We start from the raw sequence: 20,089 nt of genomic DNA, 5'->3' as shown, positions 1-20,089 counted from the left end.
GATTAACCAGAGCGTATTAAGGAATTAATATCTGTTAACAGTTGCGGGTCACAATATTGATTCATCTGTTCTTGATATTAGTTTATCTGATCTGCACCATGCTCTTTTTTTTGCTGTACATGTTAAAGACTGGTGTTGGTTTTTGCAGTTTGCTGTGGTCTGCAGTGATTAGTGATGTTTTGCCTGGGAGGTTTGTTATTAAAACACTGGCCTTGAGCTTAATCTGGTATTTGAGCTATGTACTGAAGCCATTACTGTACTTCAGGTACCACCTCGTGGAGACAATTAGCAATTACAGTCCGTCCTCTGAGAGTTTTTCTACGGAAGAAATACAGAATGGCAGCTTCACTACCTTCTTCTATGATGTTTCCTCCTTCATTGCAGTAACTTTTCAGTATCTTGAACATCCTTGGGTAGTTAAGATACTTCTATTGGTACTTCTTGGGAATATTGTTTCGGTTTTGTCTGAAGTTAATAAGCACTTTAAGAATATCATCCAGGGATCTGCCCCAAGGCTGCATAGTTATGAGTGGCAGGGTGTGTGGGACAAGATGGGCAAGTACCTAGGCCAATGGGCACCCCCAGTGTTTTGGAACTTCACCCCTGAGCAAATGCAGAATCCTGAAAAGTTAGTAGACTATTTGGAAAAAGAATGCTGTCACCATGGCAACTCCAGAGAGACGCAGATCATTGCAACGTGCTGGGGCCTGGCCCATGCCTACCGAGCCCTGTTCAACACCATTCAGTACCCTCAAAGGGAAGAGAAGGTCTCTGGCTCTGACAGTAAAACGACAGGCACTGCGGCCACTCAGACCCCAGCGACATGCCCTGCGGCTGAACCAAAGAACCAACCTGGGCCGGTATCAGTCGCCCCTATACACAAGAAAAAATCTTGGAAGCAGAAGTCGGCTCGTTTAGTAAGGAAAGAAGAAGCTTCTTCTAAGAGGGAGCAAGAGGAAGAAGTGGACGAGGCAGACTACCCCGGAGAAGGGCTATCATGAGAACAGGAGGAGGAGGGCTGGCCGCTGCTCGGGGAGGAAGAAGAGGAAGAACTCATAAACGAGGCAGTAACCACCTGATCCCTATGCCCGAGTGACCTGCAAGATATGTGAAAAGATTTCAGCCATTGTCCAGACGAGCACATTGTCACCTGGCTGCTCCGATGCTGGGATAATGGGGCCAGTAGCCTAGAATTAGAGGGTAGGGAAGCCAAGCAGCTGGGATCCCTTTCTAGGGAAGGGGGCATTGACAAAGTAATTGGAAAAGGGACACGAGTCCTCAGCCTTTGGAGGCGACTCTTATCAAGCGTGAAGGAAAGGTATCCCTTCAAGGAAGATGTCATATATAAATAATATTCCATCTCTGCTGTGGTATTCTCTCAACTGCTTCCCATATTGCATGCAAACCCATAGGGAGAAGCAGAGGACCAAGGTTTCATCATGTGGATGAGAAAATAGTGCAAGAATGAGGGATTTATGCTTCTAGAACACAAGAATTCATTTTAGTGGGATAAACTTTATTTGAACCTCAAAGGAAGCAGGTAATGTATCAAATGAAGAGGTTGTACTAAGGTTTTAAACCCTTTGAGGTTGACTTTTATCTGATGTTTTATATTCAAGAGTGAGGGAAGGGACACGGTTCTGAAAGAGCACATTTCAAAATGATGCATTCCTCTAGGTAATTTTTGTATCTCTGAAGAAAAGTATACTTAGAAAATTTTTATCAAATAGGAAATTTGGAAGGACAAAACAAACAGTGCCATTATTGTAAGACACAGTAAAGAAGATAAAGCATATGCTTCTATAAGAATAAATTATTTTTTTTGTACAACTAGTAGAAGCCCAAGAAAAACAATTGGGAGAATATGAATATATAGTTTGCAGTTTTTTAAAAAGTGAAAGAAAGCTGATATGGTGAAGTAGTAGGATAAAGACAGTCCTTGAAAAGACAAGACATCCTTCAAAAAGTTGAAGTTTTGCCCAAATGAGGAATATAGAAAACATTATAAAATCGCAGAAGTTACATATAAAAAAGCAATAAGGAAGACCAAAAAAGGGCAATAGCAACAAAGGTATGAAGGTATAAAGTCTGCTAAGAAACCTCTTCCAGATGACGAAGTCAGCTAGAGAGATTGAAGGGAGATAACTAGGAGATAACTAGATCCAGATAACTGGATCTCCTGTGCAGGTCCCTTGACCTTACTTTGTTTTATGGCAAAACCGGCCTTCAGCAGGATTTGGACTATTTTCTTCCCTTTCTCAAAAACTTCTCCTGCTGTGTTGCTCCACACAATGATGTCATCAATGTATTGCAGGTGTTCTGGAGCCTCACCCTGCTCCAGTGCAGTCTGGATCAGTCCATGGCAAATGGTGGGGCTGTGTTTCCACCCCTGGGGCAGTCGGTTCCAGGTGTAATGGACGCCCCTCCAAGTGAAAGCAAACTGTGGCCTGCACTCTGCTGCCAAAGGGATTGAGAAAAATGCATTAGCAATATCAACTGTGGCATACCACTTGGCTGCCTTTGACTCCAGTTCGTATTGAAGTTCTAGGATGTCTGGCACAGCAGCACTCAGCGGTGGCGTGACTGCATTTACGCTATGATAGTCTACTGTTAGTCTCCACTCTCCGTTAGACTTCCGCACTGGCCATATGGGACTGTTAAAGGGTGAGCGAGTCTTGCTGATCACTCCTTGGCTCTCCAGTCGACGAATCAGCTTATGGATGGGAATCAGGGAGTCTCGGTTGGTGCGATATTGCCGCCGGTGCACCGTGGTGGTAGCGATTGGCACCTGTTGGTCTTTGACCTTCAGCAACCCCACAACAGAGGGGTCCTCCGAGAGACCAGGCAAGGTGGACAGCTGTTTAATTTCCTCCATCTCCAAGGCAGCTATACCAAAAGCCCACCGGTACCCTTTTGGGTCCTTGAAATACCCTCTCCTGAGGTAGTCTATGCCAAGGATGCACGGAGCCTCTGGGCCAGTCACAATGGGGTGCTTCTGCCACTCATTCCCAGTTAGACTTACTTCGGCTTCCAATACAGTTAGCTGTTGGGATCCCCCTTGTCACCCCAGAAATACAGATGGGTTCTGCCCCTTTGCAACTAGATGGCATTAGGGTACACTGTGCACCAGTGTCCACTAGAGCCTTCTACTCCTGTGGGTCTGATGTGCCAGGCCACCGAATCCACACAGTCCAGTAAACCCGGTTGTCCCTTTCCTCCCCCTGGCTGGAGGCAGGGCCCCTCTAGTCCTCATCACAGTACTCATTTCTCATTTCTTGTACATACGAGTCAGAAGCCTCTTCATTAAGATCAGAAGTGAGATCAGCCCTTCTACTCTGTCTGGAAGAACCTCTTTCTGTGATTGTTTTCCCTTGCAATTCACGTACCCGTGCCCCTAGGGCTGAGGTAGGTTTTCCATCCCACTTCCTCATGTCCTCTCCGTGGTCACGCAGGTAGAACCATAGGGTGCCCTGTGGTGTGTACCCTTTATATTCTCTCTCTTGAGCAAAAGAACGCTTACTTCTAATAGCCGAGATATTGGTCCGTACAGGTGGGGAGTAGGACCTATCCTCTCTGAGTTGCTGGACCTCCCGGGACAGTTTCTCCACAGCCGAGACGAGGGAGGAAGAAAGACTTTCCTCATATTGCCGGAGTTGACTAGCCAATTCATCCACCGTTTGTTCCTCTCCATCTTTCCAGGTCATCACTGCCAATGCATTGGCATATGACGATGGTGAGCTCCTTATAAACTTCCGCCACATGGGTCGTGTGCACTTGACTTCATCTGGATCTTTGGATAGTTGTTCATTGTTCAGGTCACCATAAATCACCTCCAGCACAGCTAATTCTCTCAGAAACTGGATACCCTTCTCCATGGTGGCCCACTTGCTTGGGCGACATATGACATCTTCCTTAAAGGGATACCTTTCCTTCACGCTTGACAAGAGTCGCCTCCAGAGGCTGAGGATTCGTGTCCCTTTTCCAATCGTGTTGTCAATGCCCCCTTCCCTGGAAAGGGATCCCAGCTGCTTGGCTTCCCTACCCTCTAATTCTAGGCTACTGGCTCCATTATCCCAGCATCGGAGCAGCCAGGTGACAATATGCTCACCTGGACGACGGCTGAAATCTTTTCGTATATCTCGCAGCTCACTCAGGGATAGAGATCGGGTGGTCACTGCCTCGTTTATGAGTTCTTCCTCTTCTTCCTCCCTGATCAGCGGCTGTCTCTCCTCCTGCTTTTCTCGTGATGGTCCTTCTCCAGGGTCATCTGTCTTGTACACTTCTTCGTCCAGCCCCCTTTTAGAAGAAGCTTCTTCCTCCCTTACTAAACGAGCCGACTTCTGCTTCCAAGATTTCTTCATGTGTACAGGGGCGACTGATACCGGCACAGGCTGGTTCTTTGGTTCAGCCACAGGGCGTGTCGCCGGGGTCTGAGTGGCCGCAGGGCCTGTCGCCAAGGTCTGAGTGGCTGCAGGGCCTGTTGCCGGAGTCTGAGTAGCTGCAGTGCATATCACTGGGGTCTGAGTGGCTGCGGGGCCTGTCGCTAGGGTTGGAGTGGCTGCAGGGCCTGTTGCCGGAGTCTGAGTAGCCGCAGAGCATGTTGCTGGGGTCGGAGTGGCTGCAGAGCATGTCGCCGCCATCCAATGGGGGTGCCCATTGGCCTAGGTACTTGCCCATCTTGTCCCACACACCCTGCCACTCATAACTATGCAGCCTTGGGGCAGATCCCTGGATGATATTCTTAAATTGCTTACCAACTTTAGACAAAACCGAAACAATATTCCCAAGAAGTACCAATAAAAGTATCTTAACTACCCAAGGATGTTCAAAATACTGAAAAGTTACTGTAATGAAGGAGGAAACATCACAGAAGAAGGTAGTGACACTGCCATTCTGTATTTCCTCCGTAAAAAAACTCTCAGAAAAGTTACTGCAATTGCTAGTTGTCTCCACGAAATGCTATCCGTGGTACAGTAACGGCTTCATTGCGAAACTTTCATACCACACTAAGGTCAAGGTCAATGTTCTAAAAACAAACCTCACAAGCGAGACATCACTAATCACTGCAGACCACAGCAAACTGCAAAAACCAACACCAATCTTTAACATGTACAGCAAAAAACCGAGCACGATGCAGATTAGACAAATCAATATCGAGAACAGAGAAACCAACATTGTGACCCACAACTATTAACAGATATAAGTTCCTTAATACACTCCGGTTAATCTGTTATTATCTCAAACCCTTCGTGCCCCACGTTGGGCGCCAAAAAGGACTGTCGTGGTTTAACCTCAGTCGGCAACTAAGCACCACGCAGCCGCTCGCTCAGTCCCCCCAACCCCCAGTGGGATGGGGGAGAGAATTGGAAGAGCACAAGTGAGAAAAAACTTGTGGGTTGAGATAAAAACAGTTTAATAATTGAAATAAAATGATAATAATAATAATATGATAATAATAATACACAAAGCAAGTGATGCACAGTACAATTGCTCACCAACCGCCGACCGATGCCCAGCCTGTCCCCGAGCAGCGGCCCCCCCGGCCAGCTTTCCCCAGTTTATGTACTGAGCATGACGTCACATGGTATAGAATGTTTCTTTGGCCAGTTTGGCTGTGCCCCCTCCCAGCTTCTTGTGCACCTCCAGCCTTCTCAGTTGGTAGAGCATGGGAAACAGAAAAGTCCTTGGCTAGTGTAAGCATTACCTAGCAACAACTAAAACATCGGTGCCTTATCAACTTTGTTCTCATCCTAAATCCAAAACACAGCATTGTACCAGCTACTAGGAAGGAAATTAACTCTGTCCCTGCCGAAACCAGGACAAGGATGATACTTCCTCTCAAATGGAAAAGACAGTGGTCTTTTCTATTTATCTTCATTATTTAAAAAGTCTAAGCGCTCCCAGAGGTCTGGGAGATGCGGACTAAGCTTCATCCCCTGCCCACTTTGGAAGAAAGCCTTGAACACGCATCTTCCAGTTCACAGGGGAGTGCGCTATGTAACATGTGATGCATGTTTCATTGATTCTGAGGTGGATCTTTCTTCTGGAGCTGCACAAATTACTATAATCAAGTATCTACAGGAGAAGAAATTTGTTGCTCTGTCCTTAAAGTCCCCCATTACTTTCTGCTTATGTTCTACATTAGACCAAATCCAGTAACAATATCATCAAGGGACACCAAAGAATAGCAGTTAAGCTAATGTTTCAAATAGCAGGATATTATGTACTCTAGATGAATTACTAGTCTGGAGTAAGCTAGCCTTATCCTGTTGAACCTTCAATGAGAAAAAGAAATTCGCTAATTTTTCTGCAAGGTAAGAATATGTATTGCGATTTTTAGAAAGAAACTGCCATCCAGCATGTGTACATGCACTGGCTTACTGCACAAGAACTTGTTCGTCAGCCCATAACCATAGAATGATTATTAGATTAATCCCCACAGGCAAGATACCAGAGAAACGCGCCGTATGAAAATCTAGGCATGAAGAACATTAATGGCCAAACTCTTCAGCGGTACCTGTTTATGATACAATGCACCAGTAGCAGTTTTACAGACAATGACACTTGTAAAATTTAGATACCTCCATAGATACCAGCAGGGAACAGAAGATTTGAGGATCCATGATTCAGGCCTAGGCATTTATATACAGACCCTGTTTCAAGAGTAATGGGACCTGGCATTTACATATTGAGGGCTTAGACTTCTTCCCCAGATTTGACAGTAGAGATATTGCTAAGCTGTTTCTGTGCAAAGTTCAAAAAATTGTTAGGAAAAATGAAACAAGGCAGGGAACGTGAGATAAATGCAAATAGCAGAATGTAGTCACAACAAACTTAGTACAATTACTATGAAGTATATAAGATGGTGCTGATGTTTCTGTAAGTTTCTATTTTTGAACTTCTTATGTTCCCATCTGAGCTGCGGCTACAGCAATAACCAGGATGATCACACACAGACTGCATGGCCTGGCCCACTGAGCCAGGACTTTACCAGCTGGTTAAACCTGCTGCACTGCATGGCTGGCAAACAAAGAACTTGCCATTCAGTGTGTCCTCAACCTTTCAGAAGTGTGCATTTTTCCCAGATGAGAGAAATGGCATCAGTTTATCTTAGTAGGTTCTTTAGTATTATGATGAATTTGAAATACTGCAGAACTGTACATAAGAAACACAAGTGTATTTGTGGGTAAAGTTTCCAAAACTATGTCTTTTGATGGCTGGATAATGAAATAATAGGAAAATATGACAGCAAATCTACATCGATCACAGAACTACGTTTATTTTCTAGTTCTAGTACCCTAAGTACATACAGTGCCAATAAGTGGATCTTTAGAAAGTAAACAAGCTTAATTGCTCATCTGTAACATCATTCATTAGATGTCTGTTGCTCAGTACTGGATGAAATCATCCTGGTACAGTTGCAAAACTGAACTTTAAATCCGGAAGTCTAGATTTTCATATTAATTTCTAGATTACTCTTTTATATTCAAGGAATAATCTTTTTTTTTTTTGTTCTTCCACCATTCACAATAATAAGAATTTTTCTTTCTTTAAATTTCTCCTTAAACATCAAGCTCTGTCTCAAAGACTATTTACAAACCACTGTTACAGCAATCATTACATGAGCAGTGCACTAAAAAATCTGCTCTTCTGAACAGTCTTCATGTCAGGCAATAAAACATCATCATCATCTTACAAAACCAATTCTGCATGCCTATTTTTTCCATTATCTAGCATTAAATTGTTAGCCCAGGCAGTGTAACAAAGATCTACAGGGGTTTTTTAAATTGGATTGCCAAGTTAACCACTAGAATCCACAGTTTTAACCAAAAACTAGTTTTGAATCCTACTGCTCTTTTTTGAGAACTCAGTCTGAAAATAGATCTGTGAAGCATGTCATATTTTTACGTTTTCATATATAGACATACACACATTTGCCTGTGCAAAAATACACACATTTTGCTATATTTATGATAAGTGGGAGATAGAATTCTGAAGTGCAAACACAGTTCTCATGCTATTTAATTAGAATGTGACTAAGATAATTTGTGTGACTATGACTTCATGAAGGCCATAAAAATCAGCAATACTTATATTCAGAAGGGATTTAATTCGCAGCTCAAGCAAAACAGATGAAGGTGAGAAAGCATCTGATACCATATAATCCAGAAGAAAACCTTTTCCCAAATAAATAAGAGAATCTACATTGATCAGAACTTCTGAATGGATAATTACGTATATTTAGATTTAAAAGCCTGGGAACTAAGGATTGCTTAAAATCCTTTCAGTATGCTATATCTGCCACAAAACATCCAGTTTATATGACATATTCACTTTAGTAATCCAGACAAAAATATCCATAGTATGTCTATTTCTTCCTAGGCCATAAAGGCACCATGTTAATAAGCTAAAAGCAAAAGGAATAAAAATTATCAAAATGGCACTTCTGCAGTATAAGAAATGTTAAACATGAGCCCCTACGAACTGACTAGGGAAAGGTTTTTTCTTTGTTTCTTTCTCTCCTCCTCAAAACATACATACCCATGCTCCAACCAGATATTATAAACAAGGTATATGCTATATTATAGGAAGATATTGTTGGACACCAGAAATCTAATACCATCTTGACAACTTAAAGTTAGAAATTTTGGGCTTTTTTGTCTACTTTCTTCACAAGTCTCCATAATTTCAAGAAATTACTTCAGTGGTAAACTTTAATTCAATACTATTATGTACAATAAATGCAAAAATCAAAGGTAAACAAAGGAGAGATTACACCCGAAGGGAAATGCTGTTCTCTAACTGCTGTAATTTAGACAGATTTCAAAAGTACATGCATACTTAAATCCAAGAAAAGCATTCTTTAAAACATTATAAATATTTCTGACCTTTAAATTTAAAGTATATGAATATGTATATCTTGGTACAGAAACAACCAAATTACATAGAAAAGCTCACAGTAAAGTGGCTTCAACGTTGTCAAGTACATTTAAAGCACAGGGAATAATTTTTCCCAACTGTAAATACCTACCTACTGCTCTACCTTCCTTTCCTGTGCAACATCAGGTTACACTACTACATCCCTATGTGATGTTTGACATTTCAGAGACTACATAAATAGCTTCATTTATTTTCATGTTGCCATTCACTAAAACTACTATTAGTTCTTATCTTTGCTGCTGTTCCCATTTGTTTCTTAAACTGCCATAACTTAATTTTTCCTAAACTTGCCTCTCAAGAAATGTAATCTACTAACTTGCTAACTGCACTGAAGTTTGGCTTCTTGAAGTTCATTGGTTTGGTTTTGTTGTTCTCTGACTTTCCCATCTTTTCATCAGTTTTATATAAGTTGCCCTCCATTTTCACATTCTCGGGGAAATCCCACTACTTAGACAGAATCCATCTGAGCTGTATTTTAGCTTTCTGTACCAAGAAGCTGTAACAAAATCATCAGGAATCTGATAGACAGTTACCATCTTGTTGCATACCTTCCCCAAAAGATTTCTGGGAAATCCTTCCTACTGCAATATCCAATGCTTTAATTTACTCTGTAGTTGCTCACAGAAAGCACTGTCTACCTGTCCTTCCAAGTTTTGTGGCATGCCGTGCAGCATCAACACAACAGTGTCTCTGATTTTTTCTCCTTTAAATACTATGGACTTTCAGCAGATCCCATTCCTTCTGCATTCTGAATTCCAGACCAAGCATACACATCTTTGATTTAGAAAGCAACACACATCTCCCCTCTTATCTGTCCCTCCTTTTATAGTAATATTCCAGTCAGACAAGTTATCCCACAAGTCTCTGTTACGTCAATTAAGTCATAATGCCAACTGTGTATTAAGACTTTCAGCTCATTCCTTGTTCATGCTTGTTCCTCATTCTTCCTGTATTAACATCCAGGCTGATTAAAAGGAAAAGTAGTAGGCAAAGACAGACAAGAATATAACAAGTGGACAATGGCCTTAATGGTAAGGATTTCACAAATTTTCCTTTAAGCACTGAAGATTTTTTTAAGCATATTCCAAAAAATCATTTTTATCCCCCAACTGGTTCAGTTTCCCTTCAGTCCATAGTAAACTTTTGCCTGGGACCTATCCAAGCATCCTTTCCACGTCTGGCTTACAGATGTGTAACAGGATAAGCTCCTAGAACTGCTAAACTTTAATGACAGCTAGTAGCTGTCATTCAAAATTAAGTTTATTCAAAGGGGCTGTTGCTGTATCTGCACAATTGAATGACACTATTAACATCTATCCTTGCACCTATGTTCAATCTGTGGTGTGAAGAACAGTATAGACAAATTAATGATTTTCAAGAAATTAGAAGCAAATAGAGAAAATATCTTTGCACCTTCCCCTGGATCCACAGGTTGGAGTCAGTTAACCATGTCAATTCTCTGTTGAGATTAAACAAGCCAATAGTATATGAGCAAGTCAAAGATGTAGGTCTACTATGTACAGTGTGGAATTAACAAAGAAAACAAAACAAAAAAAATTATTTCTTTGTCAGTGTCCTCTCTTAGTGGATCTTCAGGGGTTCTGTAGCATAGGAGTTAGAAAAATGATCAGATACAAAGTACAGCGAGTGCTACTGCAGGTAGAACACAAGGTAGTTGGAAAATTAGAAAAATAGCTTATGATTTAAGACATTAGGGAAAAGTGGAAAAAATTGATTTCTTTCCTCCTTCTCTCACAAAAACTATTAAGACTTCTTGAATGCATACGGAAATGCTTATCTAAAATGCCACTTCTCAGAAATGGTAAGGGTGTTAATAAGTGCTTTGATGATACATTTAATGACAAAAATGTTGCAAACCATTTTATAAAAATCCAGTTTTCTATTTGCAAATTAAGTGCATTTGGTTTACATGGCAAGGTTCTGGTAGTGGGGGGAGGGCTGCAGGGGTGGCTTCTGTGAGAAGGTGCCAGAAGCTGCCCCCATGTCAGACGGAGCCAGTTCCAGCCGGCTCCAAGACAGACCCGCCGCTGGCCAAAGCTGAGCCAATCAGCGATGGAGGTAGCACCTCTGTGATAACATATTTAAGAAGGGGGAAAAAACTGCTGTGCGACAGCAGCCGGAAGAGAGAGAGGAGTGAGAATATGTGAGAGAAACAACTGCAGACACCAAGGTCAGTGAAGGAGGGGGAGGAGGTGCTCCAGGCACTGGAGCAGATTCCCCTGCAGCCCATGGTGAAGACCATGGTGAGGCAGGCTGTCCCCCTGCAGCCCATGGAGGTCCATGGTGGAGCAGATATCCACCTGCAGCCTGTGGAGGACCCCATGCTGCAGCAGGTGGATGTGACCTGAAGGAAGCTGTGACCCCATGGAGGGTCCACGCTGGAGCAGGCTCCTTGGCAGGACCTGTGGCCCCACGGGGGACCCATGCTGGAGCAGTCCGTTCCTGATGGACTGCACCCCATGGAAAGGACCCATGCTGGAGCAGTTCGTGAAGAACTGCAGCCCGTGGGAAGGACCCATGTTGGAGAAGTTCATGAAGGACTGTCTCCTGTGGGAGGGACCCCACACTGGAGCAGGGGAAGAGCGTGAGAAGGAAGGAGCGGCGGAGACAACGTGTGATAAACTGACTGCAACCCCCATTCCCCGTCCCCCTGTGCCGCTCGGGGGGAGGAGGTAGAGAATTGGGGAGTGAAGTTGAGCCCGGGAAGAAGGGAGGGGTGGGGGGAAGATGTTTTTAGATTTGTTCTTATTTCTCATTATCCTACTCCTTTATTAATTGGCAATAAATTAAATTAATTTCCCCAAGTCAAGTCTGTTTTGCCGGTGACGGTAATTGGTAAGTGATCTTCCTGTCCTTATCTTGACCCACGAGCCTTTTGTTGTATTTTCTCCCCCTGTCCATCTGAGGAGGGGGAGTGATAGAGCAGCTTGGTGGGCACCTGGCAGCCAGCCAAGGTCAACCCACCCCCATTTGCACAGAGAAGGTAGCCAAAAATTCACAGATTATATCATTGAAGAAAAAGAAAACCTTTATGATAGCATCAGGTTTTTTCCTCTGATGCAGTACCAACTATTTTTGAGGGAGGGAGAGGTGAGAGATGTCCTTCTTTTAGCTCATCAGAAATAAGTAAAACTCAGTACCTATCCTTTTCTAAGTTCCCACTAGAAAAAGGGCCTGGAAACCTTTTTCCACCCCTTGTTTAGCACTCTCTGCTTACTCCAGGACCACATTACAAACTCTACTTTGGTATGTCCATATCTCTTTCTAGCTCTGTGCTCCGCTGTTTTCTTCTGCCTTTCCTCAAAAGCACAGGCACCTTTACTTCTTTGTCAGTCACAAAGTAATTTCTCAGCTTCCACAACCCATCTTTTACTTAGCCTGTTCTGCAGGCTGATCTGTAAGGCAGTGGCCTCTACTGATTAAGTGCCTATAGGACAAAGGTGGTTCTCTGTCCCCTCACTGAGTGGAAAGGTAGCTGCTATATCCAGGACACTAACCAGTTACTGCTCAGGACAGAAAACCTGCTGGAGATGACTAAGACCCATTCATTCCCCTTGTGTTTTCAGGCATCTTTAAAAAAAGATTTTTTTCATGCTTTTGTTTCTCTCCTCCCCCAGAATGTGATCACATGAGCTTCCCCCCGATTTAGGCATGTTATAGATGACAATATGTTTCCTTTTTTCAAGTCCTTGTCATAACCTTCACATATCTGAGCATGATAGCACATCTGAAAAGATTAAAAAGATACATGAACATACATGATTTGGGAGTAATAGTAAACACACTCCAGATTTACAAGTCTGAAAATCCCTAAAAACCACCAAAACCCACAAAATCAAAAACCCCACACCCTACAGGTGCTCCTTTAAAAGTAAAATACAACTCAAATCCAATTCCATTTAGACTTCCTGCATGATTCCCCCTCCCCCCCCCCGTGTTATACTTCTTTTCTTTTATATCACAAAAGATATTTGAGTTTGAAATCAAGATCTTTGTCTCCATATAGTTTGTCTAATCAGGCCAGCTTCCTCACTGCATACCAAAAACTTCTTTCAGGCATCACTAACTGATCTGGAAATAGTAATAGTATCACAGTCAAAGGATTATGGCCACAGTTCAAGCAAGGAGCAAGACCAGAAATTATTCACAGATGGATGCTTACAAATGCAAATCTCATTCAAAAAAATACATGAAAATGCAGATGCATACCTTCCAAGAGTATTTTATAGCTCATTCTATAGCACAGCCTGACCATTACCATTGTGTCTTTATCCTAATTGAGAAAAATGTAGGTTGCATCCAACCCACAGCCAGCTTTGGTCCTCACACTGACTGGTTGAAGAAGTTTTAAGTAGATAATTTAAATAAATGTATTTAAATTCAGGTAATTAATCTATTTTCACATGATTAATAATAATTAGCAGTTTAAATGGAGATTTACTAAAGTCAGCTAGAAATGGAGTTTAGGTAAGCTAAGGAATCAAGAGCATCTATACAGAGGTTGCTCAATTTGTCTGACCTGCTTTAATTAAATTAATTCATGTCTGTCTGTATGCAAGGCCTTTATCTAGCAACCTATCTATCACCAGCCAAAGGAATGCCAGCCAAAATTACTTTCTCAGGGACACACACAGACAGAGGTTATATTGCTTGTTACCATCATGAGGCTGGACAGCCAACCATTCCACTGTGCATGCAAGATGGCGTTAAAGGCTCGACAATGAGAGGAGAAAGCCAAACTGCTGGGAAGGGTGTTTATGACAGAGGTAGACATGCACTCACAGAGTGGATGAAAACTGTTTTGCAGTCTAAAGTTCTTAGTTGCAGCAGTCAGATAGAATTCACAAAACCCTATCTGAGACAGGTAAGTGGTGGCAGTCTACATGTTCCTAATCTGGGGCAAAGTAAAACAAATGGGCATGAGTCAGCACTGAAAGCTATACCAGTTGTTTTACTTTGCCCTGAAACGAGTAGGAGCTGTTACTGTGTTACTACTTACCCCAGCTAGTGGTGTAGTAACCACAAGAAAGGGTGGTAACATTGTATGCCACCTCACTAAAATCCAGACTCTTACATTTAACTCTATCCTGTGTCTCAGGGTAATGCATGGAAGAGATGATGAATGCCCATTATAAACAGAGTTAGTATGAAAACTTTTGCATATGTTTTGGTTTGGGGTTTGGTGGGGTTTTTTTTTTTGTGTGAAGCATGCCTATAACTAAACAAACTGATACTGTGGTCAAAATTTAAAAGTACAAGGATCACGACATCATCAGATTAAAAGTCAATCTAACCCAATCTTCTTTTCTTTCACAGTGGCAAACACCAGATGCCACAATCTCCCAGACTCCAGCGACTTCCAGTTCAGGGACACCGTGAGCAAAAGTAATGTCCTTGTATTCAGTTGCCTTTGATACATTTGTTTATCATGAATTAAGTCACTTGAAACCTGTATAAACTGCATCAGCTAGAAAACTTCTTTCAGATATATTCATGTTACTCACACAAATACTTTTTAACTTCAAAGACACAATAAGCACAGGTACTAGAATTGGTCCCTTTTTAAATTCCAAGTTATAAGTGTTTATTTTGCTACAATGTATATCACTTAAGAGTGCACAGATGAATAAAACATAAATGTCATCCAATTCAATTTATGGACTGTAAAAATAACTCCTAAATTTCAATTGCAAAGACTTTGCCTCTGCAGAAGGAAGAAAACAAAATGATCCCACCTTTATTTTAATATACCAGTGTATTGGCTATACTTATAGTATATTTCCACTTTATATAAAAAACTGTCTAGAAAAAATGGGAGGATGTCATGGTTTAACCTCAGTTGGCAACTGAGCACCACACAGCCGCTCGCTCATTCCTCTCCCCCGGTGGGATAGGGGAGAGAATTGGAAGAGCACAAGTGAGAAAAAACACGTGGGTTGAGATAAAAACAGTTTAATAATTGAAATAAAATAATAATACTAATGCAGTAATAATAATACACAAAGCAAGTGATGCACAGTTCAATTGCTCACCACCCACCGACCGATGCCCAGCCAGTCCCCGAGCAGTGGCCCCCCCGGCCAGCTTTCTGCAGTTTATGTATGAGCATGACGTCACATGGTATGGAATGTCCCTTTGGCCAGTTTGGGTCAGCTGTCCTGGCTGTGCCCCACTCCTAGCTTCTTGTGCACCTGCAGCCTTCTCAGTCCGGAGACTGAAATGAGTCACAGGTTGGCATTTTGGTTCAGCCACAGGGTGTGTTGCCGGGGTCTGAGTGGCCGCAGGGCATGTCCCCGGCGTCTGAGTGGCCACAGGGCGTGTCGTTTTACCGTCAGATCCAGAGACCTTCTCTTCCCCTTGAGGGTACTGAATAGTGTTGAACAGGGCTCGGTAGGCATGGGCCAGGCCCCAGCACGTTGCAGTGATCTGTGTCTCTCTGGAGTTGCCAGGGTGACAGCATACTTTGTCCAAATATTCTACTAACTTTTCAGGATTCTGCACTTGCTCAGGGGTGAAGTTCCAAAACACTGGGGGTGCCCATTGGCCTAGGTACTTGCCCATCTTGTCCCACACACCCTGCCACTCATAACTATGCAGCCTTGGGGCAGATCCCTGGATGATATTCTTGAATTGCTTACCAACCTTAGACAAAACCGAAACAATATTCCCAAGAAGTACCAATAGAAGTATCTTAACTACCCAAGGATGTTCAAAATACTGAAAAGTTACTGTAATGAAGGAGGAAACATCACAGAAGAAGGTAGTGACACTGCCATTCTGTATTTCCTCCGTAAAAAAACTCTCAGAAAAGTTACTGCAATTGCTAGTTGTCTCCACGAAATGCTATCCGTGGTACAGTAACGGCTTCATTGCGAAACTTTCATACCACACTAAGGTCAAGGTCAATGTTCTAAAAACAAACCTCACAAGCGAAACATCACCAATCACTGCAGACCACAGCAAACTGCAAAAACCAACACCAATCTTTAACATGTACAACAGGAAAAAGGAGCACGATGCAGATTAGACAAATCAATATCGAGAACAGAGAAACCAACATTGTGACCCACAACTGTTAACAGATAGGAATTCCTTAATACGCTCCGGTTAATCTGTTATTATCTCAAACCCTTCCAGCCCCACGTTGGGTGCCAAAAAGGACTGTTGTGGTTTAACCTTAGTCGGCAACTGAGTAACATCATCTCGGGACTGGGATCCTCAGCAGTGGGTTTAGCGGCTGCCAGTAGTTCTGCTGAACCAAGCCCCACCCCTAGATTCCTGCATATTCATGGTCTCTGTTTAGTGCTGATAGATTTGGGTATATCCCGGAGCTCACTTCCCTTGCATTCTGTGGCTCCCTAGTCATTATCCCTTTAAATCTTACAGTGTCAGCCCCATCTCCTGACACATGTCCCAGAGGGCTATCAGGAGAAGTCAATGAGGGAAACCCAGCCAATTGCCATAGGACAGGAGTTGGCAGCCCATTTAACTGACTCGGAGAGAGACCCTTATCTAAACACATTTTCCATAATCTCTTAGCATCAGTAGTAACTGAGGGCGTTTCCCAATTTCCCCTTTTTGCTTTTGTCTTTTGCATGGAGACAGCTGTCTCTTTTCTATTACATTTACTTTAGCTGAGGTTCTCCCCTGGTTTTTATCCTGTGGGGTGTATAGTAGTAAATCTGCTAGCATACGTTGAAGGACCTCTTGGAAAGTAATACCGTTTATGCCTGTCTTAATGGCTAGAGCTAAAGATTTCAACACTCCCTCAGCTCCCTTTATTATAGGTGGGAAGTGTACAGGTTCAGGTCACCTCCCAGGGATTCGGTTCTGTGGGAGGGGGTTGTCTGGCATCCAGGGCAACAGGTGCTGGTCCTTCTAATTCAGCTAAAATCGCAGTTCTCAGCAGGGCTATTTGCAGGCTGGCTGCCGAGTTCCAGGGCCACGCACCTTTTCCCCCACGGTCAGTGGGATGGATAGTGCGTCCCCAGCACAAAGCGCATGTCCATAAGGGACTGATAATATTTGGCCCAGTGGTATCTAACAATATTCCTGGACCTAATGCCAAGGATCCAGCTTCAGCTGGTGCAAGGTGGAGCTGGTTGGTTCCAGCTGTCCAGATCCGGGCTAGCCAGTCCATGGGTGTTTCCCCTGGGTTAGCTCAGTATCGGTCCTCCAGACATATTAACTCTAGGGCAGTAAACCCTTGAGTAGCGAGTAGCTGTAGAGGGAAGCGGGTTTTGTGCCCCTGCGGGCGTGCTCTGTTGTTCAGTCTTGATTAGTGATACCAAGACGGCAGGAAATCATTCATATTATCACCTTGCCCTGAGGGGAGGGTATGCGGGTCTGCTTGTTTCCAGATATCCCCATCCCAATCATCATCATACATGGCACAATAGACTTTAATCGGGTCTACCGTAGTAGCTTCCAACAACCTCTTCCTGCACTCTCCAGCTTCTGCAATTATCTGGGGCTGAAGTTTTGACTCAAGCAGTCTATTTTGCATTTCTAATTGCTTACACTTTACTTCCCAAGTATTCTTTCTATTTTCCTTTTCCTTATTTTCCTTTTTCAACCGCACATTTTTCCCCTTTCAACTCAATCATATCCGTTGCTGCTCTACAATAACTGCCCAGCAGCAGCACATAGCATCTTTCTCTTTTCCCTTCTTTAACTTACAAGAAGCCCGCCATCTGGCAAGCTCCTGCCAGATATTATCAGCATTCGTGCGGTGGCTCTCGACCCAGGACAAATCCCACTTGGGATTTCGCCATCCCTCTTTCTCAATTTTTTCTCCCAGTTGTTGCCACTCGGTGTCTACTTTTTCATTCTTCACCATGGCACAGACAAACACAGACAATATCTTTATACTCACACCAAAACGATCACCTCAACAAGCGTGGCAGAGCAGCTTGTGCTTGCCAACAGAACGTGTCCAAGAGAGATCCCACTTCTGACACCAATAAAATGTCATGGTCCGTTCGGATCTCTCAAATTTACAGGACAACGTGTTGTCCCGAATGCGGGCTCATTGCCTGGTATGCAATGCCAATTCACACACCGAGATGAGGTATTTCGATTTCTTTATTCTAGTTTGCGCAAAGTAGGGAGCTAGGTGGTAGCCTACAAAAGACTAGCTCTCCGATTATCAAAACCTTTCACTATTTATAGTCTCTGTCAAATGGTCTTCTCGCCTCTTATGCTAATTATTTTGCATGCTCAGTCTTTCTCCACATTTGGGTCGGAGGGTTTCTTGAGTCGGTGGGCCGTGAGTCGGTGGTCGTGATCTCCCCTGTCCTGGTTTTGGTTGGGATAGAGTTAATTTTCTTCCTAGGAGCTGGTATAGTGCTGTGTTTTGGATTTAGGATGAGAACAATGTTGAGAACACACTGATGTTTTAGTTGTTGCTAAGTAGTGCTTACACTAGTCAAGGACTTTTCAGCTTCTCATGCTCTACTGACTGAGAAGGCTGGAGGTGCACAAGAAGCTGGGAGGGGGCACAGCCAGGACAGCTGACCCAAACTGGCCAAAGGGATATTCCATACCATGTGATGTCATGCTCAGTATATAAACTGGGGGAAAGCTGGCCGGGGGGGCCGCTGCTCGGGGACTGGCTGGGCATCAGTCGGCAGGTGGTGCGCAATTGCATTGTGCATCACTTCCTTTGTATATTATTATTATTATTATTATTATTATTATCATTTTATTTCAATTATTAAACTGTTTTTATCTCAACCCACGAGTTTTCTCACTTTTACTCTTCCGATTCTCTCCCCCATCCCACCGGGGCAGGGGGGAGTGAGCGAGTGGCTGTGTGGTGCTCAGTTGCCGACTGAGGTTAAACCACGACATCCCCCTGCCGGAATTACCTCTTCTTCGCCTTTAGCTTCATGTTTCAACTGCTGCTGCTCAGTTCCTGCAGCTGTCTTGGTAAATTGGTTATTTCAGGCTTGGATCGCCACCATCCATTCTTTGAGATTTCGCTTGACAGAGACTTCACTTAACAAAACAGATTATTGTGTTACAGTTTTCTTAGATCCTACATTAAACATTCACTTGAATACTTAACAAAAGCATTGGGCAAGATAATTGCATATTAATCAATGACAGCCTCCCGCAAAGTTACATCAAACGTACTCTGTGAATTAAAACTGTATTTCATGAGCTCATTAAGAAATACAACAAACACATACGGCAAACAGGGGCTCAGTCCCCTTTTGCCCAGACTAGTCTATCACGTGAATTCACTTATTCACCATTCAAGTCATAAGGTTTCATAACTTATAACATGTAACTCTTAACATCGTGCACCTATGAGGAAAAAAAAATAAATTAGTCACCTAGCCGACGGTGAGAGTGCTCATCCTTCCTCCTCTGTCACAGTGCGGGCGTCCCCTGTATCACACCGAGAAGGGTGAAAGCCTCAGCAGTCTAGCTGCTGTTGGATCCACTTGAAAAGCTTTTTGAGTAAGCTCATGTTTTATACCTTCCAGCTTGGAGGTTTGGTCTATACCATTTCCCTAAGTTAGCACATTCTGACGAAACTGCCAGACAACAGATAATAGCTGCAGGAGACAGCGATTTGCAGGTGATAATGGCTGCATCGTGACCCTTTAGCTCTTTCTGGCCACCCGTCCTGCCTATGTGATGCTCTTGCTTTGACCTAATGGCGCTGCTCCCAGCAGACATCAGGCTTTAGCATGAGCTAGGTTAGCCAAAATCTAAGCAGGAGTTGAGTGAACAGTCACAATTTTTGTATTACCTACTCTGAAGACTCTTAACTGTTAGCAATTGGGATACAGTTTACTAACTCACATTTAAGCATGATGCATTTTGCCAGTTGTTTAGCACACCATAACTAAAGAAGGCATTTACTATTTTTCTGTGGCTCTCACCCCAAAATGCAAGGTCCAGCAATTGCACAAATGTTTTCTTTAGTCAAAAAGTGGTTCCTAAATATATATTAATAAATGAGGGAAAGTTTTGAAAACTTAATTAATTAACACGTATACTGACTCAGAAAGTGGAGACAGCTTCAGGAAAAAAGGCAGCGGGAAGCCTCAACAATCATTTCCTTTCTTGTTTCACATGTGTGGTTTGTTTGTGTGTTTTTGGTTTTATTGCCTTG

At 43.0% G+C, this 20,089-nt stretch overlaps 1 protein-coding gene across 1 annotated transcript in view; it reads left to right on the top strand.

Annotated features, from left to right (window-relative positions):
• LOC143172243 (3',5'-cyclic-AMP phosphodiesterase 4D-like) overlaps window positions 1-20,089 on the top strand; it is a 79,755-nt gene that overhangs the window by 37,681 nt on the left and 21,985 nt on the right. The window contains exon 2 of the mRNA XM_076361467.1: window positions 14,278-14,346. Within this exon, the coding sequence (XP_076217582.1) occupies window positions 14,278-14,346 (69 nt within the window). The remainder of the gene's footprint in view (window positions 1-14,277; window positions 14,347-20,089) is intronic.

This window comes from Aptenodytes patagonicus, chromosome W (genome assembly GCF_965638725.1).
Source record: "Aptenodytes patagonicus chromosome W, bAptPat1.pri.cur, whole genome shotgun sequence".
Taxonomy (NCBI): Eukaryota; Metazoa; Chordata; class Aves; order Sphenisciformes; family Spheniscidae; genus Aptenodytes; species Aptenodytes patagonicus.
Note: the sequence above shows the minus strand (reverse complement) of the source record. Positions and strands in the feature narration are given on the sequence as shown.